General features: G+C 48.4%; 2 protein-coding genes and 1 non-coding gene across 8 annotated transcripts in view; 2 read left to right on the plus strand and 1 right to left on the minus strand.

The window, feature by feature from the left end:
- Positions 1-169: 169 nt before the first annotated feature.
- OPN1SW (opsin 1, short wave sensitive) lies at positions 170-3,952 on the minus strand. Its single transcript, XM_019959042.2, has 5 exons — positions 3,607-3,952; positions 3,142-3,310; positions 2,663-2,828; positions 2,006-2,245; positions 170-1,095 (listed from the first exon to the last, which is right to left on the minus strand). Exons 1-5 carry the CDS (start codon positions 3,950-3,952, stop codon positions 976-978), a joined length of 1,041 nt encoding a protein of 346 aa, XP_019814601.2. The 3' UTR covers positions 170-975.
- Positions 3,953-11,525: 7,573 nt separating this feature from the next.
- Positions 11,526-11,597, plus strand: TRNAP-AGG (transfer RNA proline (anticodon AGG)). Its single transcript has one exon. It is a non-coding gene; the product is annotated as a tRNA-Pro (tRNA).
- A 6,809-nt stretch (positions 11,598-18,406) lies between these two features.
- Positions 18,407-22,928, plus strand: part of CCDC136 (coiled-coil domain containing 136) — a 28,140-nt gene continuing 23,618 nt past the window's right edge. For all 6 annotated transcript variants that reach the window (XR_011566301.1, XM_019959046.2, XM_070788113.1 and 3 more), the window contains exons 1-4: positions 18,407-18,518; positions 19,297-19,404; positions 20,958-21,212; positions 21,296-21,370. Coding sequence is in view for 5 of the 6 variants with exons in the window: in XM_019959046.2 (XP_019814605.2) it covers positions 18,461-18,518; positions 19,297-19,404; positions 20,958-21,212; positions 21,296-21,370 (496 nt within the window). In the remaining variant the exon portion in view is untranslated. The remainder of the gene's footprint in view (positions 18,519-19,296; positions 19,405-20,957; positions 21,213-21,295; positions 21,371-22,928) is intronic.

The raw sequence follows: 22,928 nt of genomic DNA on the forward strand, positions 1-22,928 counted from the left end.
GGTTTACCCCACCCCAACCCAGAGAAGTTGCTACCTTTTCCCAAATTGGTTACTGAAATCTTTAGCATCCTTATACAGCCATAACCCTTCTCTGCTTCTCTTAGGCCATGTAACTGGAGAGGAGCCCAGCTGCTCATTACATAATTGTCTGATACCAAACACAGCCATTTCTGAATGTACACACATTCATCTTGATTTTTATTTCAAAAAGGCCTACATGGAGTAGGGAGACAGAATATAAGGTAAAACAGTTTTTTGAACATTTTGTATAGTTTATAAACAGTATTGAGACGTGCCAGTTCATTTTGAGAACATGAAGGGAGTTGAACTATTGACTTTAGTAAATACACAGCTTAAGACAGATAAATCGGTTTAACCAAATAAGAGACGTCGGGGCATGGGGGAGGAAGCACCTGGAATAATTCATGCTGGTGCAGGCATTTATGGGCTTGTCAAAGTGATAGCGATTACTGGCAGTGACAACATAAGAAAGTTCTTTCAAACTCATATTTAGAAGCTACTAAAGGGTTTTTTTTTTTTTTTTTAATGTCTCATTTCTAAGGTGTTTTCCTAAATTCGTTCTGATTCAAAATGTGTCATCTTTGAATGGATCCCCAGGAGGGAAAAAAAATTCCTGAAAAGGAAAATAACTGTCTGTACACTGAAAAATTAGCCATACTCCTTTACAATTGCCTTGTACATAGAAATCCGTTTTCCAAACGCTGTAAATTGTGCCACTTAAGAGTAGAAGCTGATGACTGTGGCAGTGGCCCTTGAGGTGGTCTGAAGAAGACCCAGCTGGAGCAGTTACTTTGTAGGTAGGAAGGAAATAGTAGGAAAATGGAAAACTGACCCCTCAAGTTGCTATCACTCCCCTTCCCATTTTCTATGTTGATAGTGGTTTGGTTTTTGACAGAGAAAGTAGAAATGTCCTCAAATGTAAAGTCCTCACTGCACACAGGCCAGTATGGCTCCTTAGTTGGGGCCAACTTGGCTAGAAGAGACAGTAGACACTTCGGTTTTCTGGGAGCTAGACAGCTCAGACTCATCTGTCATGGGTTTTCCACACACCATCTCCATGATGCAAGCTCGGAACTAGAGGGAAAGAGCACAGATAGTCTCCTTGGCAGACCAGTACAGAGGAGGTAACATCAGGAAGCATGCGAGAAAAAAGATCTTTGTATCCCCATAGCCTTATACATGGGATCTCCTCGAGCAGTATTGATATGTCTTCTCAATCCTGAGAGCTGGCTAGTCCAGGCTAACTCTACTCACTCCTGGATCTACAATAATAATCTCTACACGTTCTGGCTAACCCTGAGGCCTCACTGTTGGGAAACCTCACAAAGCACCCCGTCCCAGGAAAGTGAAGTGAAAGTCGCTCAGTTGTGTCTGACCCTTTGCAACCCCATGGACTATACAGGCCATGAAATTCTCCAGGCCAGAATTACTGGAGTGGGTAGCCTTTCCCTTCTCCAGGGGATCTTCCCAACCCAGGGATTGAACCCAGGTCTCCCGCATTGCAGGCAGATTCTTTACCAGCTGAGCCACAAGAAGCCCAGGAATACTGGAGTGGGTAGCCAGGAGAGCACTGTCAAAAGTGACCCCACTGTACCCCCACCCACCCACCATTACTAGAAAGTGCTCCCAACTAGGAAAGGACTGCCAGTTCTGTTAATACTCAGGAGCTTCCTCATTAGTTTTTAATCCACTTCTGGAACTGAGGAAACAAAATCTCAAAGCAGAGTGTTTGGCTCTATAAGACAGGAACCCTCCTTGATTTGTCTGAGTTTGGGTTATTAGCTTCAATTCAGGATTTGGGGTAGGCAGAGCAACTAAACCCACGTGCCACAACCACTGAAGCCCGAGCCTAGAACCCGTGCTCCACAACAAGAGAAGTGACAGCAGTGAGAAGCCCCCTGCTCACCACGACTAGAGAAAGCCTGTGGGCAGCAACAAAGACCCAGCACAGCCCCAGATTTGTTTAAAAAGAGAACAACTTTACCTGCTTATTCATGAAGCAGTAGATGATGGGATTGTAGACACAAGCACTCTTGGAGAAGAAGGCAGGAATGGTGACAAGCCGTAAGTCCACCCCATGGTTACGGTTGTTGACTATATACATGGCCAGGGCAGCGTAGGGTGTGTAACAGAGACAAAAGGATCCCACCATGACCACCACCATGTGGCTCACCTCCCGCTCAGCCTTCTGGGTCGAAGCTGACTCCTGCTGCTGAGCCGCAACCTGGAAAGAGCGCAGAAAACATCACGCCTTCTGCTCCCTGGCCCTGAACCCCCAAGTCTCTGGACGTTTTTCAACAAGGGGGCCATCTGCTCTAATTGTCTCTCTGCCGTCCCACCTTCTGACCTAGTTCCTCTGTTCCCCTTTCATTGAGGAAGGCAAGATGGAGCCAGCTCTCTTTCCAGTCCGTGATACTGGATGGAATCACAGGCATCTCTCGATACATCTGAGCTGGGATGACTCCACCTCACTCTTCATCTCCTCATCTCCCTGTCCCTGCTTCCTGCACTGCTTTTTGATACCCCTCACCCTGGCTGTGGACATTTCCGGGTGTTTTGTGTTCTAGAGCACATACCCACTCTTCCCTCTCATCTAGAGCCCTGTGACCCCTCCTCCCTGACCCTCACAAAAGCCACTCACAGCTCTGAGGGCCCCCAGCAGCTGAGAGTAGGAGAAGCAGATGAGGGAGAGAGGCACAATGTAGCAGAAGATGAAGAGGAACCAGGTATAGTACTCGCTGTAATATTTGGTGCCCACGGTGTACCAGTCAGGACCACAGGAACACTGCAGGCCCTCAGGGACGAATCTGCAAGGGACCAAGCACTTGTTCACCGTGAGGCTCACAGCAAGAATTGGTAGAGTAGGAGCTGAGATTCCTGGGCTGTGTTCTCTGCTTAGAACCCAGAGTTATGTCAGGCAGAGGGTACTTTCTGTCCTCACTAGCCAACCTTTAGCAATTCCAACCACAGAGTAAACCTTAGCACTTGTCTCCCACAGCCCTTTCCCTTCTCTATTCCTCCAGCTCTTTAAAAATTAGAGATCAATGACCATACCCCACTCTTCCCACCCTGAGAACCTGAGCTTCTAGCTAAGTCAGCATAACTGCCCTGCACTCTCACCGGCTCCAGCCAAAGAAGGGTGGGATGGAGACACCAATACCGATGGTCCAGGTGGCCACGACCACCATCAGGGCATGCTTGGAGCTGAAGCGGAAGTTGCCGAAGGGTTTACAGATGATGATGTAGCGCTCAAAGGCCAAGAAGGCCAGTGACCAGCCTGTCACCAGACCTGTGATGAAATGGGCGGATAATGGGGTAAACAACTCCACTCATCCTAGCAGGCAGAGTGGAATACAGGTGGTGTGGAGAAAGCACAGAGAGGAAGGGTTGGACTGGAGAGTGAAATAGAGTTTGGGACTTGCTCAGACCTCTGGGTGGCTCTCTACCTCAGCATTCAAAAGAACACCAAACTTCTACCCCCCGGACTCCTCTTTAGGGGTCCACTCTAACCCAACAGACTGGCCCCTGGCTCCCATCCTGAAGCAGGATCCTTCCCATCTCTCCAGCTCCCTTCGCCTGCAGTACCTGCTGTACAGCCCAGGAAGGCCTCCAGGGCACAGACATGGCGGCCGAAGACGAAGTACCCATAACAACTGGTGATGAAGACGATGAAGACAGAGAAGATGCAGTAGATGAAGCCCCCCAGAGACACGTTGACCAGAATATAGTTGAGCGGCTGCCGCAACTTTCTGTAGCGCAGTGTGGCCACCAGCACCGTGGCATTGAGTGGCGTCCCTACAAAGAAGACAAAACCCATGAAGACTGCCTGGAGGTGGAAGGCCCAGACAGGCGCAAGGTGGTACTGAGGTCCATCCCACGGCCCCACCAAGGAGATGTTCTTGAACAGAAGAAACTCCTCCTCCTCTGACATCTTGCTCATGGGATGTCCCCCACCCCCTCTGATTCCTCTTATAGATCATCCTCCCCCATCACTTCTCCCCCACCTGCCAAAGACCCTCTCCTCCAAAGCCACTTTGGGGCTCCCTGAAAGATCAGTACTGATCCTAAGCCTCCTAAGGACAAAGTTTGAGATTAGAGACCCCAAACCCCCACCTAAACCTTTTGTGGCCCCAAAGCCGATTGTGTGTTCTTCAGAGGATAAAAGATTGGGCTCACAGAATCCAGATATGCGATGCTGCGGGCTGGAATAAATAAGGGTGGACTCAGTAGGGAGATGCTGACCCATATTTAATGAAGACCCTTCCACCACTCTTTTTCCCTTTGAGTGGAACTGTTGAAGGCAAGCCTCTTCGTTTCGCTTCAGGCACCACTACATCCATGTAGGTGTTTACACACCATCTGCCCCATTGTGGTAGGTGCCCCCTAAGTCTCCCTCTCCAGGGGTCTTGGGCTCAGCCAGCCTCAGGCTGCAGGAAAGGGTAAGGGATAGACAGAGTTCTTGAACAGCCTTCATGGAACAGTCCAGGGGCAACTCGACAATGCCTAGAGGTCTAAGGCATCCCAGGCTGCCAGTTTCTTCATGGCGAGTCTCCCCAGAGATGGAATCTTTCCTGCTCAGAACTCCCCCAGCCAGGTCCAGGTTGGTGTGCTGTGGTCCCTCTCACACCACGTTCACACCTGCCCCTGCCGTTAACTCAGCAGTGCCTCAGCGGCCAGACTTCCTCCTCTCTGCCCATCCCAGACCTGCCCAGCTCTTAGCCTGATTTTCTGAGAAGCCCACCCCAGTGACCCCAGCTCCACTCTAAACTCTGCGTGGGGACGTCCCTGGTGGTCCAGTGGTTGAGACTCCACACTTCCGCTGCAGGGGGCACCCACGGGTTTGATCCCTGGTTGGGAAACTAAGATCCTGCATGCCACATGGAGTGGCCAAAATAAATAAAATACTTAAAGCTCTGCTTGCACTTATACTCAACACTACACTTCAGCCTTTATGAGTGTATCTTCTTCCAAACCTCAGTAGACTATAGATATATAGATAAGTTAAAAGTGAAAGGATGGTCCGGTAATGGCGGTCATTTGGATCAGATGAATCCCATCAGAGATAAAAGTTATAAACTCTGGACAAAATATGAAAAAAAAAACTATTTGAAAGCACTATAAAGTATCCTCAAAACAGGCAGAAAATAAAGGGGACTCAACCCTTGAATGAAAGGAACCACCTACCATCTACATGCAAATGGATTTTCCCTAAGGACAACCCCCATCTAAAGGGCAATGACCAGCTAGGACTCCTCAAGCAAAGTCCAGCCTTTATTGACTTGGAGAGTCACAAGACAGAGCCTGGGACTCCAGAGCAGCTGGAAATTGAAGGTGGGTTTCTGAGAATGAAGGAAGCCATGAAAGGAGAAGCCTTCAAATCTGCGTATAAACTCCCCTCAGATCCTAAGACGACTGCTGAGCTATGCTGGAGGAATCTGAGGAGCCTAGCAAAAGGCAAGAGCTGGAGGTCTGAAAGCTCAGCAGAGATATGGGCTGCTACCTACTGCAGGAGACAAAGCGTTTATGTTTGATTCCTTCCAAGTTAGACAAGTTAAGCAAGGACTTCAGCTTCTCCAGAAACTGAGACTCTTGAAACTCCCAGAAAACCACACTTTAGGACAAAAATCTGTCCCTTGAATCCTGAACTAGAAATACTAGATGGAGACATGTCAGCCATTTCTGAAAGGCTGACATTTCCAGGCACACAGGGACACGTGTGCATGAGCACACACACACGCTGCACACAGACACTCACCCACAGGTAGGATTCCTCGCAGAGGTTCCTGGTGAAAGCCAGCTAACTGTCCAGGAATTGCAAGGCCAGTTGGTCCCCACTAGATTGCCTGAGTTGGCATATTCTGTGCCCTGGGCCCTTAAGACCAGGGCCAGAGGCCCCCCTGAAGGCAGTGTTCTAAGTGCCCATCCCTGGGCAGGGCACGCAGCGATGTGTCAGCCTGGGCTGAGTGGACTTAGTCCACCTCAGCTGTCAGCAGGGCTCTGCTGAGGTACCCACCTCTGCAATTGGTTCTGACAGGAGCCCGTGAGGGCAGCCCCTGGGCTTGGGCTGTCAGTCCAACCGTTATGGGTAAGAGAGGCCTCTTACTCCCACTCCTCAGGCCAAGTGGCTGCATCTTTAGCCTCTCCCTCTATTGTCCTGACAACTTCCCAGACAGTGTCTTCCTCTCTATTCCACCCCACATCAGAAGAAGGGGCAATGGGCCCCAGCTGAGGACAATGCAGCCACAGTTAAAAGGAGGCAGATGCCCCTGTGGGGCTCAGGCCAACCGAGCCTTGCTCAAGCATAGAGTCTCACTGGCAAGGGATAAAAAATTTCCAGTCATTGAAGCCATGGAGTAGGAGGAGGGGAGATTTTAAGGAGAGGACAACTGGTAGAGGAGAAGGGTAATGATATAAAAACTGGAGACATTTTAGGTATGGTGGACCCTCTGCTTCGGCAAGGGTCAACCAAAATATTTAAAAATTCCAGAAAATTCCAAATACCAAAACTTAAAATTGCCTTATGCAGGCAACTATTCACATAGCATTCACATTGTATTTATAACTATTTACAAGGTATTATAAGTATTAGGTATTGTCAGTAGTCTAGAGATAATTTCAAGTATCCAAGAGATGTGTGAGATTATATGCAAGCACTAAGCTATTTTATATAAGGGACTTGAACATCAGAGGATTTGGGTGTCTGCTGGGGGTCCTTACCAATCCCCCTGTGTATTTAAAGGGCAACTGTATATTTAATATATAATACTGTGCCCTTTTCAGATTTAGAGTTATTTTATTAATTTAGGAACATGACAATACACTGAGGCTTTACAGAATATCACATCAGGTGCATTTAGACCAGGGTTTTCTCAGCCTCAGCACTACCACTGCACTGGATGATCTGGGGGGACCGGGATGGAGGGTGGTTGTCTTGGGCAATGGAAGATGTTTAACAGCATCCCTGGCCTCTGGATGATGAGAGCACCACTGTCACCCCCGTGATAATAACCAGTCATGTCTCCAGACACAAATGGCCCCCCGAGAGGCAAAATTGCCCGCTGCTCTTCTCCCCTCCAATTGAGAACCGGTGATTTCAAGTTGAACTTATAAATGCCCAGAATCAAATGGAAAAGAATTAAGAGAAGTTATGTTTTTCTAGGACTTCTAATTATCCAGAGAAAAAAAAAAGAAAGAAAGCCCTAGTGAAAGAGGAGATTTTCTGATTTGTTTCAGGGTTTTTATCCCCCTATTGTCCTTAGTAGTGTATTCATATATACTCCCACCTTTTCCAGAGATAGTTTAAGGAAGGCTTACAGAACTATATAGGGTAAATGAGAAATTATTAATCAAATGTGAAAGCAAAAAAAAAAAGACAGAGAGAGAGAGAAACAACAGAAGCAAGTTCAGGGGCGAGAGTGAAATACAGCTACTCCGGGAGCTCGCTATTGATGGACCACATGTTCGTGCTTCCCCAGGGGCCCCATTTACAAAATTCAATGTCCAGAAAGCAAACACAAACTAACCATTCTTCGGATTATGAGAGGCAAAGAGGGGGGTTCACAGAGGAGACATCGGTGTGATATAATAAACAAGGTCCTTAACAACATTCCTGAGTAGCACAACCACCAGCTTCACTGGCCCGGGTCTGCTGCTGACTAGCACCTTCAGTATAGGCTCCACACAAGGCATGATTCAGAACAGGACATAAACCAGAACCATTCCCCAGGGGGCCAAATACCAGCTCTGCCAGGCTGCTCTGATCCACAAGACATTTCAACTCTCTGGAGGCTTGAATCATTGCTTCTCTCCACTTAGTGTTTTATCGTTTAATTCCTGTTTCGAGTGGATTGTATATGCCCGGGGCTCAAAATTCAAAAAGTACAAAAGAATATACAGTGAACATACATTTCTTTCCCACGCAGGCTCCCAATTGCCCTCTCCAGAAGCAACCAGCGTTTGCTTTTTGCTGTGTTTTTCCTGCATAGGAGGTGACAACAAGCTTGAAATGATGTGTTGTGACAACGTTGTCTGTTAAATACTGACCGGTCACTCTCCAAAGAAGTGGTGAGATAAGGGAAAGGTTCATACATGCTCTTTTGAAAATGAGAAATCATCCAAGGTTTACTTGAACAAATGCCATCCTCATATCTGGGAGGAAAGGACAGAAACCACCCCCATCCCCTATCCCCACCCCGAGGCAGAGTCATGACTCTCCCTAGAGAATTTCATCTGCTGGCCTTGAAATGCAGAGACAAATGAGTCACCGAGGGCCTGAACTCCTACTGCTTAGAGCCAGGCCATAGTCACTTTGGAAATCAACGCACGGTAGATGCCAACGGATTGCCACCAGGAAAGCGATCCTCTCCCTGACCCCACCATCTTGGAGGCATTTGGAAGTGTGTGGATGGGGAAAGGATGTCTTATGGCTCTTGGCAAAGAAGCTAAAACTGCTAAAACACATTTCATGCCCAGTCGTGTTTGACTCTGTGTGACACTATAGACTGTAGCCTGCCAGGCTCCTCTGTCCATGGGATTTCCCAGGCAAGAATTCTAGAGTGGGTTGCCATTCCCATTCTTCAGGGGATGAGAATACCTTCCTGATCCAGATATTGAACCCAGATCCCCCACATTGTGGGCAGATTCTATACCATCTGAGGGCCACCAGGGAAGCCTCAAGAATACTGGAGTGGATAGCTATTCAAGAATACTAGAGTGGGTAGCTGTTATTTCAAATCCTGAAAGATGATGCTGTGAAAGTGCTGCACTCAATATGCCAGCAAATTTGGAAAACTCAGCAATGGCCGCAGGACTGGAAAAGGTCAGTTTTCATTCCAATGCCAAAGAAAGGCAATGCCAAAGAGTGCTCAAACTACCGCACAATTGCACTCATCTCACACGCTAGTAAAGTAATGCTCAAAATTCTCCACGCCAGGCTTCAGCAATATGTGAACCGTGAACTTCCTGATGTTCAAGCTGGTTTTAGAAAAGGCAGAGGAACCAGACATCAAATTGCCAACATCTGCTGGATCATGGAAAAAGCAAGAGAGTTCCAGAAAAGCATCTATTTCTGCTTTATTGAGTATGCCAAAGCCTTTGACTGTGTGGATCACAATAAACTGTGGAAAATTCTGAAAGAGATGGAAATACCAGACCACCTGATCTGCCTCTTGAGAAATCTGTGTGCAGGTCAGGAAGCAACAGTTAGAACTGGACATGGAACAACAGACTGGTTCCAAATAGGAAAAGGAGTTCGTCAAGGCTGTATATTGTCACCCTGTTTATTTAACTTATATGCAGAGTACATCATGAGAAACGCTGGACTGGAAGAGTGTCTTATGGCTCTGGGCAAAGAAGGGTTTACTGGTATTGACTAGGCAGGACACTGCTCAAGACCGCCCACACTGAGAAGGATCTGGCCTCAAACTCCATCACCTCCCCCAGAGAGAAGCCCGGGCTGGGACCCAACCCCAGTCTCAGCCCTGAAACATTCTCCACAAAGTCCCCCTGGAGCCCTTACTAGGAGCCACCTCACTCCCTGGCACACCCAGCGAGAGAAACAATTAGGGAATGCATACTGAGGTAATGGAATGACGCGTTGAGTGGCTTTTATTTATAAGCCAGTTTGAAGCTGGGGAACAATTACCCAAAAAAGTCCCTTTGGTTTGAGAATAGATGAGCTGTTGATTTTCTCTCTGGCCATGACTAGTTAGCTGAGTCAGTCATCTGGTCCAGACACTCCTGGATGGAGATAATAAAACTTGATCCCCTGAGTACAAAGGAATGTTGGCCAATCTGTTCTCTAAAGTGAGAACCATTCTTCCTCCTATCCAAGAGAAGAGGGTGGTTTATTAGGAAGCCTATTTTTATGTGGACGGTGGAGAGGGTTTCTTCAGGCTTATGGTTTTTACCAAGTGAGTATCTGTTGCCCCTGGTGGGTTTTTTTGTGTACACCCCTGACTTTCTTTCTTCATTCTTGCACTCATTTATTCCACAGTCATTTGCTGAGAGATATCTGCAGCAGCAACTGTGCTGTGAGGGTGAGATGAGATTAATCTGATAGAGTGCTTACCAAAGGCCAGGCACACAGAAGTGCTTGGGAGTCATTTGTTTTGTCAGCAGTATTGCCAAGTGCCAGATGCCAGCCTAGATCCAGAGATCAATAAGATAGATCTCTGTTCCCCCAGAAGCTCCCAGCCTCCTAGGGGGCAGCCCCACCCCTGGAAGCAAGCAAGCGTCCTGGGATGTGATGGGTGTGGTGCCGTGCCGGAGCCTCCTGGGTCTCCTACAAGGCCCCAGTTTCTAGAGGGGTGACCTCCTCCCTCTCTCTCATTTGGGGAACCCCATCTTGAAGAACCCCACCCTGGCCACCCTTAGCTGATTGGCCAGCTCGTCCCTGCAGCCTCCCTGGATGGGATGAACAGGGCAGGCCAGGGTGAGGGAGGAAATGTGTGTATTTACAGAATGTATTCCCATTTTTGGTTTTCTAGAAAGTCTGGGTAGCATGTGTACTGTGTTTAAAACAGGCTTTGGATTCAGATAAATGTGATCCTTGTAAGCTGAGTTTTGCCAAGTTTCATTTTCTTACAGTGGGGTGACAGCTATTTCACAAGGCTGCCATGAAGTTAAGAAAGAGCTGTAAAGCACAGATCACACCGCTCACCCTACCGTAAGCATTAAGTGGCAGCTCTCCTAGCGTGTATTTTTTTCCCTGCTCTCAGATTACATCATTATAACTCCTTTCCTTTTCCAGCACTTTACAGTTTGCAGCATACTTTCTTTCTTTTTTAAGTCTATTGAATTTGTTACAATTATTGTTTCTGTTTTATGTTTTGGCTTTTTGGCTACAAGACATGCAGGATCTTAGTTCCCTGACCAGGGATCAAACCCAACCCTCTGCACTGGAAGTGGGAGTCTTAACCCCTGGGCCACCAGGGAAGTCCCTGTAGAGTGCTTTCACTTATGTTTTCTCACCTGATCCTCAAATGACCCTGTGAGACAGGGCAAGTGTTCCTTCCCCAACTGACAGATGAAGAAACTGAGTCATTTAGCAACTATCACCTAATCAAGGGTGATCGAGGACAGGTTTCTCAGTCCCCATCTAGGAGACTGATGAGTTTGGAGGATTTTTTCTGGTGGTCTAATCATGAGATAAGAAAGAAGAATGGTTCATTCTGGGTGCGGGAGACATCAAACTGGCTCCCCTCAGCCCTGGGCTTCTCACAAGGGCAGCTGGGGGAGCCTGGCCCCTTCTCTGCCCTTCCCCAGCAGCACCACATGAACTCCACTTGGCAGCCTGGGGGAGAGCTGGATGGTCACAGGGAAGATGGAACAGTCCCTGCAGTGGGCTGGGGAAGAGCAGAGAGCGCTGAGAGGTGAGGCCTGCTGGAGTGGAGCCGGCCTGGGCTGGGAGCCAGCCTGGACGAAGAAACTCTTGCAGGAACCACAGACTGTGGCTGCTGCTGAGGTGGCAGAGAAGGCACATCTGGCAAGGGATAACCATCAGTGGCTCGTTGGTCTAGGGGTATGATTCTCGCTTAGGGTGCGAGAGGTCCCGGGTTCAAATCCCGGACGAGCCCTATTTTTCCTGGATTTTTCTTTTTTTCCATTCCCTTTTCTCCACCACACACACAAGTACACACTGCCTGCCTTTTCTAAAGTTAGAAGCAGAGATGATGCAGTGGTGAATGAATAAAGGACTCAGGACAAGCTGCCAGTCAATTTCCCCACTAGCCATGTCCTGTAGATAGCCCATTATTCCCACTGAGGCTCCAGGTGGGAGCCTGAGAAGATTATAGAGCCAAAATGTTGCCTTGTGTCAGGCAGAAAGCCTCTCAGCCTCAGAGAAAGAGCAGGGAGTCAGGACTGAGGAGTGGGTCTGAGTTGGAGGTCAAGAAAAGGCAAACCCACCATGCAAAATCCAAGCTATAAAATACACTGGCTTCAAAGTCCAAAAGCTAGGATCAAAGTTACAATTTGGAGTCTCAGCTTTCCTCTTGGTAAAATGGGAACAATAATATTCATTTCTCAAAGTTGGGAGGATTAAATCAGAAACTGTATGTGAAAGCCCTTTGCAAACTATAATGTACCTTACCGACAGGGATTATTAGGAATACTACTAAAGGTAAAGAGAATCTAGAAAGGAAATTCTGACAACGTGACAGACTGAACTAACGTAGCTCTCCCTTCACCTAGTGTCCCTAAAACACACACAGAAATATTGCATAAAACAGAATTTAAAAACTAAAGTATGAACAATTGCAAAATTGACTTTGAAATTTCCAGATATCAGAATTTAATAAGGAATACAAGGGACTTCCCTGGCAATCCAGTGGTTAAGATTCTGCTTCTAATTCTGCTTCTAATCCCTGGTCAGAGAACTAAGATCCCATATACTTCACTGTGTGGCCAAAAAGTGAAAGAAAAGAAAAAAGGAATACAAAACAAAGAAGGGAGAGGGGAAGAAGGAAAAGAGCTATCACAGGAGCCCATGGTTTATTTCAGACACAGATAACAGATATATTGCTTTCAGTTCTAGGCTATGTCCCCTCAGCCCAGCAGACACAAAGGGCCGGGACTGAGCCTTCTACATTAAAGTTTAGAACATCGAAGATCTACCTTATCCATGGCAGGAAGACTAAAAATGGCACACTCTAGTTCAAGGAAGCAGAGGAAAAAGGGGGAGAAATATAAGTCAGCTCTGAGAAACTGAAGTCCAAGCCTGAGAAGATGCTTGTGTTGCCTCTGGGTTTATCTGCATGATGCTGAATCCTCAAGCCAAGAAATTCAATATAAATTGGTTTAGGAAAATCCCTAGGAATACCACAGGACTCCCTGGGAATACCACAGGAATCCCTAGGAATACCACACAGCCACAGAAAGCAGGAAAGAGCTCTCCAAGCATGTTTCATAACCCAAGGTATATCTCACTAAATAAATGGAAATCTCACTAAAAAGTGACAAGTCAAAAACACCTACTGAAAAAGAATTCATAAGAAAATATTAAAAGCTAGACAAGAAAGCAATCCATCATAAGGAAGAATTGGCAGACACAGCAGACAGGACAATTAACACACTAAGAACGGTGCATAATAGAAAAATATGACAAGCAGTGTATAAGTTTTCTTAAAAGTGTTAAAGATGAAAGACAAGAAAATAAACAATAATGAAAATATTGCACTATGAAGAAAAGCAGCTCATTGAGGGAAAAAAAACAAAACTTTAGGAAATGAAAGATACACCACTAAAGACTCAATGCATTAAACAGTAGACTTGACCCAGCTGGAAAGAGAATTGATGAACTGGAAGATGAGGCTGACGAAAGTGTTCAAAATAAGGGGGGAAAGGGGAGAGTAATGAGATACAAGATATGAAAGAATAGTTAAAAGACATGAGGAAAAGAACACTATATATATATATGTGTGTGTGTATATATATATACACATATATATTATATACTCATAGACTTTTGGGCTTCTCTGATAGCTCAGTTAGTAAAGAATCTGCCTGCAATGCAGGAGACCCCAGTTTGATTCTTGGGTCAGGAAGATGCGCTGAAGAAAGGATAGGCTATCCACTCCAGTATTTCTGGACTTCCTTGGTGGCTCAACTGGTAAAGAATCTGCCTACAATGTGGGAGACCTGGGTTTGATCCCTTAGTTGGGGAGATCCTCTGGAGAAGGGAAAGGCTACCCGCTCCAGTATTCTGGCCTGGAGAATTCCATGGACTATACAGTTCATGGGGTCACAAAGAGTAGGATATGACTGAGCAACTTTCACTTTCACTTTCAAAGACTTGCACTGAAATGCCACCAAAGGATATTTGTGTTTTGAAATAAAAGATCTTTTAACACAAAGACTGAGAATGTTTGCCACTCAGAGACTTCTGAAATGCCACCAAAGGATATACTTCATAAGAAGGAAACTGAAATAAAAAGAAAGGCATGAAATTCAAGAAGGAATGATGAGCAAAGAGATTTATAAATATGTTCGTTAATCTAAACAAGCACTGAAAGCCACTGCTGGTAGAATGTAAATTGGTCCTGCTGCTTCATAGAACAATTTGGCAATACTTTGTAAAGTTTAAGGTGCATGTATCCTATGATCCACAAATTCTACTTCTAGGTATCTACCTTAGAGAAGTGCTTACATATATGCCAAAGAGGCACACACAGCACTATTGATCACAGCATTGCTTATGATCTGGAATACTGAAAATGTCTTAAATGCCCACTAGCAGAGGAATGGATAAATAAATTGTGGTATATTCAAACCATGAAACAGTATTCAGCAGTTAAAATTTATGAAGTGGCACTATATGAAACAGCATGAATGTTTGCATTTAAAAAAGAATATATTTGAATCAGTTCTAATGAGGTGGATGAAACTAGAGCCTATTATACAGAGTGAAGTAAGCCAGAAAGAAAAACACCAATACAGTATACTAACACATTATGTGGAATTTAGAAAGAAGGTAACGATAACTCTGAATGCGAGACAGCAAAAGAGACACAGATGTAGTGAACAGTCTTTTGGACTCTGTGGGAGAGGATGAGGGTGGGATGATTTGGGAGAATGGCATTGAAACATGTATAATATCATATATGAAACGAATCGCCAGTCCAGGTTCGATGCATGATACAGGGTGCTCAGGTCTGGTGCACTGGGATGACCCAGAGGAATGGGATGGGGAGGGAGGATGGAGGGGGGTTCAGGATGGGGAACACATGTACACTCATGGTGGATTCAAGTCAATGTATGGCAAAACTAATACAATATTGTAAAGTAAAATAAATAAATTAATTAAATTAAAAAAATAAATATATTTTTAAAACACGCAAACCAGTATTGTCTATTGTTTGTTGTTGTTCAGTCATTAAGTCATGTCTGACTCTTTGTGACCCCCATAAACTACAGCATGCCAGGCTTTCCTGTTCTTCACTATCTCCTGGAGTTTGCTCAAACTCATTTCCATTGAGTTAGTGATGCCATCCAACCATCTCATCCTCTGTTGCCCCCTTCTCCTCTTGCTCTCAATCTTTCCCAGCATCAGGGTCTTTTCAAATGAGTCAGTTCTTCGCTCAAGTCCCGAAGTATTGAAGCTTCAGCATGAGTCCTTCCAATGAACACCCAGGACTGATCTCCTTTAGGATTGACTGGTTGGATCTCCTTGTTGTCCAAGGAACTCTCAAGAGTCTTCTCAAACACCACAGTTCAAAAGCAACAATTCTTCAGCGCTCAGCTTTCTTTATAGTCCAACTCTCACACCCATACATGACTACTGGAAAATTCATAGCTTTGATTAGATGGACCTTTGTCGGCAAAGTGATATCTCTACTTTTTAATATACTGTCTAGATTTGTCATTGGAGAAGGCAATGGCGACCCACTCCAGTACTCTTGCCTGGAAAATCCCATGGTCGGAGGAGCCTTGTAGGCTGCCGTCTATGGGGTTGCACAGAGTCGGACACGACTGCAGCAGCAGCAGATTTGTCATAGATATTCTTCCAAGGAGCAAGTGTCTTTTAATTTTGTGGCTGCAATCACCATCTGCAGTGATTTTGGAGACCAAGAAAATGAAATCTGACACTGTTTCCACATTTCCCCCATCTATTTGCCATGAAGTGATGATAGGACCAGATGCCATGATCTTTGTTTTTTTGAATGTCGAGTTTTAAGCCAGCTTTTTCACTCTCCTCTTTCACCTTCATCAAGAAGCTCTTTAGTTCCTCTTCACTCTCTGCCATTAAAGTGATATCCCCTGCATACCTGAGGTTGTTGGTATTTCTCCTGTCAATCTTGACTCCAGCTTGTGATTCATCCATCCCGGCATTTCACATGATATACTCTGCATATAAGTTAAATAACCAGAGTGACAATATGTTGTCCATTGTTTGTAAATACATATATTTAAGTAAATATATAATAGATGGGCTATCGGAATCAAACGTGTCAAGAAATGAACAGTTGTTAAATTTCAGTGGTAAGTGCATGGATATTTATTATGTTACTTTCTGTATTGTACTTTATGCATCTTTAAAAGATTTTCTTTTTTTTTCTTTTTAATGAAAGGATCTAGGTATTTAGAAATAAGGGTAAATGGGGATAAATGGCTGCATCAGTCCTCAGAGAGGATGATCTGCTGGGATGGGATTAGGAGGGAGGCTGAGTCCTGGGTCCAGGGATTATGAGGATTAATTCAGATCATCCCCCTAAGCTGATCACCTGCTTGGCATTCCCAGCACTCCAAGCCCTTCAGAGATGCATCTCTGGACCGCAGTCCACGTCCCCCCATACCTCCTGCCTCCTACCTCCACTCTCATGCTCAACCCAGTACTGTTCTGCTCAGGGATTACCCACATTTGGGTCCCTAGAATAGATGGGTTCAGGTGTCCCCTGAATACTCCTCAAATCAAGGGTAAATGATGACCTGCACCCAGGACCCAAGGAGAGATTAGTCCTAATACTCAGGATCAGAGCTCCCTGAGGAGAGCCTGGACCCTTGGATGTTATAGTTGACAACTGCCTTCCCAGTCCCTCCCTCTATTAGCCAAGAGGTCAGCAGTCAAGGTCTGCTAACTGACCCTGCTGGTCAGTCAGAACCAGAAGGAGCTGGGCTGGTGCAGAACAAAGAGTTGCTCTGCTTCCAGCATTAGACTCTGTCATTTCTGGGAACCCTATGCCCTTCATCTTCCTGATGCCAACCCCTTCCACCATCCCTGACAAGCACTCTGCTCCCCAAGTTTTGACAAACCTAAAGTCTGCAGCAGTCCCTCTGGAAGGGGTCTGGGTGGACTTGCCCAGCAGTCTTTCCCCACAGCTAGATCACATTAACCACAAGGTCTGGAGTGGAGCCCTATTCCTCAGGGAGCACAAGAAACATCTTGATCTGTGCTCACCATCTCTCTGAGCACATACTGAGCTGGGAGTATGAGAGGGAGAAAGAAAGGTGAGGAGAGGAGGCAGGGTGTGGAGGGAGGGAAAGAGAGACAGAGGCTGAGAGGCAATATTATTGTCAACAGGCAACACTGAACTCCTTGAGTGTGAGATCATATACTAAATGATAAGCAGAATATACAGATGTGAAGTTGGGAGATTTACCTTTACTCATTCATTCTACGTGTAAGAGAATTTGTCAGATGCTAGAGATACACAGAAGACCGTGGTAACTTCCCAGTCTTCAAGAAAATGGGCAGACAGAAAATTAAAAACCTGACCATGACAACCCTGAGTGACTGGCACTGCCCTAGAAAGAAAGGAGGATAGGGTGTGTATAATGGGGTGGAAGGGAGAGTTAGGAAGGGCTGCCTAGAGATGACTCCCTGCTGAGTGTTGAAAGATAAGTAGGGGATGTCCAGGTGAAGAAAGGTTCTCCCCTGAAGAATATGGAGGGATCGTGAACCTGGGAGCCTGTGGCGGTGACAAAGACAATATATGCCAAAGACCTTGCGAGTGGATGGGCGACAGAAGGGATTGGTGTGTGTCCCTGGCTTAGGAATCTCGCAGTGCTTTTCTGGATGTCCTGGGACGCCCCAGTTCTCAAGTGTACCAATATTTTTCCTAGCTAAGACCTTCAGAGATGTGAGAACAATTGCTTCTTCAAGACCTGGCCCCTGGTAGACGTTCCTTGAATGAATGATGAAGTTAAGTGACATAAGCCCGCGGAAGTTTCACATCTCCCATTTTTAAGAGTGTAAATCAGCAGTGCCCACCCTGAACAGGCTATGCGTGCAGGATGAGTGGGGGTCATGCTCGCAGCCCACCAGGAGTAGGGCTCGTGGGAAGGCAAGCGGTGGAGAAAGGCGGCCTTCGGACACTAAGGACTGTGTAGGGCCACGGAGCCGCCGCTCCTAAGAGGGTCCCTGCTTCTGGCTTGGTGAGGGGCGCACTCAAGGACAACAGAAGGATCAGGGCCCCGAGTTCACGTATCCTGGCCTCAGTTTCCCCGCTCCTGCCCTCACACAATTCTGAGTCTGGGGCGGGTGGCCGGGGTCCGCGCCGACTGCGGAGCTGGGGGGCGCGCCCTGCGCCGTAGGGAGCCAGAGGAGTGGAAAAGCATTCGCGTGTTTTCAGGAAACAGGCCGGGAGGATCCGTCCATCCTTTTGGTTTTCCTGCCTCATCACCGAGCGAGACGGGATCCTGGCACACGGAGCAGAGGGGGTCCCCCCGCGCAGCCGACTCCTAGCTGCTCGCACTCTCCGCGCGGGTCTCCTCCCATCGCCCGCTCGCTCGGCCTCGGGGAACTCGGGAGCTGCGGCTGCAGACCGGCTTCCGGGCGGCGGCGGGGGCGGTGTCAGGTGGCCCGGCCAGGCCCCGCCCCCTCGGCCGGCCCGCCCTCCCTCCCCGGCGCACCCGGCTCCGGTACCCGGCCTCGCGGCGGTGGCGGCGGTGGAGGCGGCGGCGGCGTCTGCTCCGGGAGGCAGCGGCGGTGGCGAGAGCGGCCATGGAGGCGGGCGCCGGGGCCGGCGCGGGCGCCTCGGGCTGGAGCTGCCCGGGCCCAGGTCAGAGCGCCCCTCCCTCACCTCACCAATGCCTCTCCTTCCTCTTCTCCATCTCTCCTCCCCCCAGACCCCCACGGCCTCTGCCCCCTCCGCTACTCCCCACCTTGACGTCCGAAGTCTTCCTCCTCCCTCCATCCTGCCCCCAACCCGGGCCCGGTCTCCATCTTTCCCGGCTGGGTCTTCCCCACACTGGCCGCATCCTCCTTGGCAGTCCCTGCCCTGAGCCTTCTCAGTCTCGACTCTCCAGCCTCATACCGCGTCCAGCCCTAGGGTCTCTACAGATCCTGCACCCGCTCGCACCCCTAAAGCTTCTGAGCGCGGGGCGCGGGTGGGGTGGACGAAGTCTAGGGAGAGATGGAGGGGAGGGGAGGGGCTCCGGTCCACGCGACCCCCGCCAGCCATCGCCGGCCCCCCTTAGGCGCACTACCTCACCCATTCAGCCTCTTTACTGGCTCCTACCCTCTGCCATTCTTGTCCATCTTACCACTCTTCCCCTCTGGGCTAAAGAGACACACACCCTTTCTGCCTGTGCAAGGGAGAGGAGCCTGGAACAGAGGTTGCAGAGGAGGATGGGCAGGGCAGGGCGGGGTCCCCAGAGGCCCAGCCTGAGGGGCAGCTTGGGGAGAGGAGTCACAGTGCCTGGGAGAGTGAGCCAAGTACTTCCACCGGAATGAAAATCCCAAGGGCTCCGAAGGGCTAGAAGGTGTGTCCCTTCCCCTCTCCGCCTCACCCCAACCACCCTGGCACCCCACAATCCCTCCTCTCTCCCTGCTCACAGGACCCACAGTGACCACTTTAGGCTCCTATGAGGTGTCCGAGGGTTGCGAGAGGAAGAAGGGCCAACGCTGGGGGTCCCTGGAACGGCGGGGTATGCAAGCTATGGAGGGTGAGTTTTCCCATAAAGCTTTCTTTCCTTCCCCCTCACCCAATTTTCCTTCCTCCCTCTGACCCTCCAGAACTCTGAGCCAGGACACACACCTTCCCCCTAGTTCAGCTCAGCACCTGCTAGCCCTCCTCAGGGCTCAGGCTTTGAGGGAAGTTCAAGGTACATCCTTTTGGGGTTCTAATCACCAGCTAACCAGGTTGTGTGTCCCGAGGGAGCTGCCAGACAGAGAAAGAGGCCTCTTTGGACAGAGCTTTGAAGCAGCCTTTCAGCAGGGGGTTTGTTCTCTCTGCCTCCCGACCCAGATCCCAAGCTGTCTCTTATTTTGAAAAGCAGGGAAGTGAGCATGTGAACTGTCTTTCTGGTGCTGCCACCACTGACTTCAAATGGAAGCCTGGTGGCTTTGGTTCTCTAGGCTATCTTACTGCCTGAAAGAGGGAGCCTGGGAAGGGGGCTGCTGAAAAGGCCAACCTCCCAACACATGTGTATTCCCACCACACCCATGTGACTTGGCAGTTGCTGCCAACACCCGGAGGATGCTAGAAGGATGCTGGTCCTGTTGCCAGGACTTCCTGTGAAGGGTCCCAAGGTCCCTGTGCACATCCAGTGTGGACAATCTTGCCCCCGCCCCGCCACCCCGGGGAGACAGATGATGCCAGGGGTCCCAGATGAATCTTAGGCTGTGGTTACTGGACAAAACCAGACCAGAGATTCAGAATTTTAAAACAAAACAGTTGCCATCCAGATAAGGTTTTGCTATTTAGAGGAACTGCATTGCAGTAAAGGAGGGGGTGCTTGCCAGCCAGAGACTGGAGACCAGCACACCCCAGTTTCTTAACTCATTAAAATGGCAGGCTTTCTTTTACACACAAGTACAACCTATGACTTCCCCCTAAAAACTGCCTTGTGGTCAGCAGGGGAGGAAAGGAGACCTCCAGACACTCAGCAGGGAAAAGAAAAGTGGACTTGGTAGAAAATTTCAAAAAGGCTATTCGATGGAATATGTTTGGAAGGGCCCCAGTGTTTGTCCAGTAAATCCTTTAGATCATTTCATTCAGATGTTCTCTTTCTCTGCCTACTGATAGGCAACACTTTCTTATCATGGAAAGGTTAGTTTCTCACAAGCCACTTGGATCGTTTGTAAACTTTGTACAAACCTCCAAACCGTAATTCTTGCCCTGTTTGGCTTAAAGACACACCCAGTGTCTGAATCCTTTCTTGACTACTTGTACCCAGAGACAAGGATGGAAGAAGCAGGTATCCTTGTGCAAGCCGGTCCCTGGCTGTTCAGTCCACCTGAAGGCAGTCCTTGGAGGCCCCAGAGGCAATATTGGTCCAGAAAGCGCCTGGGAGGGGGATGGATACCTCCAAACTTGACTCTCACACCTCGGAGCTCCTCAGGCATGCAGGTGCTGCCCAGGGGCTCCTTGGGGGACACCAGGTGGCACTATTATACCATCTCTGCCCTCTAAGGACAGTGAGGTGGAGGGCCCTCTAAGGACTGGGGAAGAAAGTTGGCTCTTACTGGCGGGATGTTGCGGGGGGTTCTCTCCTAGGGGAAGTGTTACTCCCAGCTCTCTATGAGGAGGAAGAGGAGGAGGAAGAGGAAGAAGAAGAGATGGAAGAAGAGGATGATTCAGGGCAGAAAGGTGGCAATGCGGGCTCCCTGTCGATGAGCAAGCACCGAGGCCTGAGCCTCACGGAGACGGAGCTGGAGGAGCTAAGGGCTCAGGTGCTGCGGCTGGTGGCAGAACTGGAGGAGACCCGGGAGCTGGCAGGGCAGCACGAGGATGACTCTCTGGAGCTGCAGGGTGAGCACCTGTGATGGGGCTGGAGGGCTTGGGCCCAAAGGCACTGGGTCCCCAGCCTGACACCAGCTCCCCTGTCCCTGCAGGGCTCCTGGAGGACGAGCGGATGGCCAGCGCCCAGCAGGCAGAGGTGTTCACTAAGCAGATCCAGCAGCTCCAAGGTAATTTCTTGCACTTGGACTGGCGGGTAGGCAGTCATCTGAGTACTTGTGTCTTGAGGGTTTAGCAGAGGCACAGCAGACCAATGGAGCCGAACTCGGTACTTTCTCCTCACTTTCTTCTACTATTCTTACCCTTTTCTCCTCATCTCTCCATTACCCTCTTAATTTCCGTTTTTGTTTTTTTTTGGCACCTCTAACTGACTCTTCTGTCCCCCTCCTCCTTCCCTTTTTTTGCCCTCCCATTTCACCCCCTTTCCTTGAGGCTAACTCCCTCTTCTCCCCTCAGTCTCTCCCCTTCTCGTCCCTTTTTCTTTGTTCTCCTGGTCAGTGCCAGGGGTAGGTAGTCAGGGTTGAATTGCAAACCATATTACTTTTTCCCCCATCCCTCCAAGAGCATCATGGGAAGAGTGGTGAGCCAATGAGAAGTGACAGGAGGGGACTCAGATGAGAACACTTCTCTTGCTACTGAGGACCGAGCTGCTGCTGCTGCTGCTGCTAAGTCGCTTCAGTTGTGTCTGACTCTGTATGACCCCATAGACGGCAGCCCACCAGGCCCCGCCGTCCCTGGTATTCTCCAGGCAAGAACACTGGAGTGGGTTGCCATTTCCTCCTCCAATGCATGAAAGTGAAAAGTGAAAGTGAAGCCGCTCAGTCGTGTCAGACTCTTAGCGACCCCATGGACTGCAGCCTAGTGGCCCCCAAAGCCCTTTTGTTTCTAACGCCCACGTCTCTGGGAAGCAGCAAGGCAGGCATCCTACAGTCCACTGTGCCACCAAATAAAGAGGCAGGTTTTGTTACATCTGTGGGCTTTGGGAAGGTTTTGGGGAGCTGCCCTAGAAAACTGCAGGGACTCTCCAGGCAGAACTGAGATCAAGCCAAAAGAGAAGTATAAATGGAAAAATAAGGAAGGCTGGCAAGCAGGCCTGGAGAGGAGCAAGCCAAGGTGGGAGAGGAGGAGGGAAAGAGGAGGGAAAGAAGACGTAAGCAAAGGTAGAAAATAAAACAGGAAAAGTAGACAATAAAGGTGCTGAGGTGGTGGGGAGGTAAAAGTGTTAGTCGCTCAGTCGTGTCCGACTCTTCGCGACCCCATGGACTGTAGCCCACCAGGTTCCTCTGTCCATGGGATTCTCAAGGCAAGAATTCTGGAGTGGATTGCCATTCAGGGAGGGAGAGAAACTGCAGGAGCCATGTTGCTCTGGGGAAAGAGTGTGAGCATTGTTCTCAGGTCACCTAGATTCTTGAGCCCAGTTCTGGCACATAACAAGCTTTGTGATCTTGAGCAAGTCACTTTTATCTTTCTGAGACTCAGTTCCTTAGCTGTAAAATAGGGCTGACTTATATGCTTTATCAACCATTTATTGAGTGCCTGTATACTTGGAGGACTAGCTATGGACAACATAGATCAGATCCCTGCCCTAATGAAGAGTACATTCTGATGGGAAAGGCAGAAAACAGACAAACACCATCAGTTCAGGAAGAAAATATAACAATATGATGTGGATGGGGGTAAGATGGAAGTGTATTTTTGATAGAGTAGTTAGAAATGTCTGAGAAGGGG

Source organism: Bos indicus, chromosome 4 (assembly GCF_029378745.1).
Source record: "Bos indicus isolate NIAB-ARS_2022 breed Sahiwal x Tharparkar chromosome 4, NIAB-ARS_B.indTharparkar_mat_pri_1.0, whole genome shotgun sequence".
NCBI classification, from domain to species: domain Eukaryota; kingdom Metazoa; phylum Chordata; class Mammalia; order Artiodactyla; family Bovidae; genus Bos; species Bos indicus.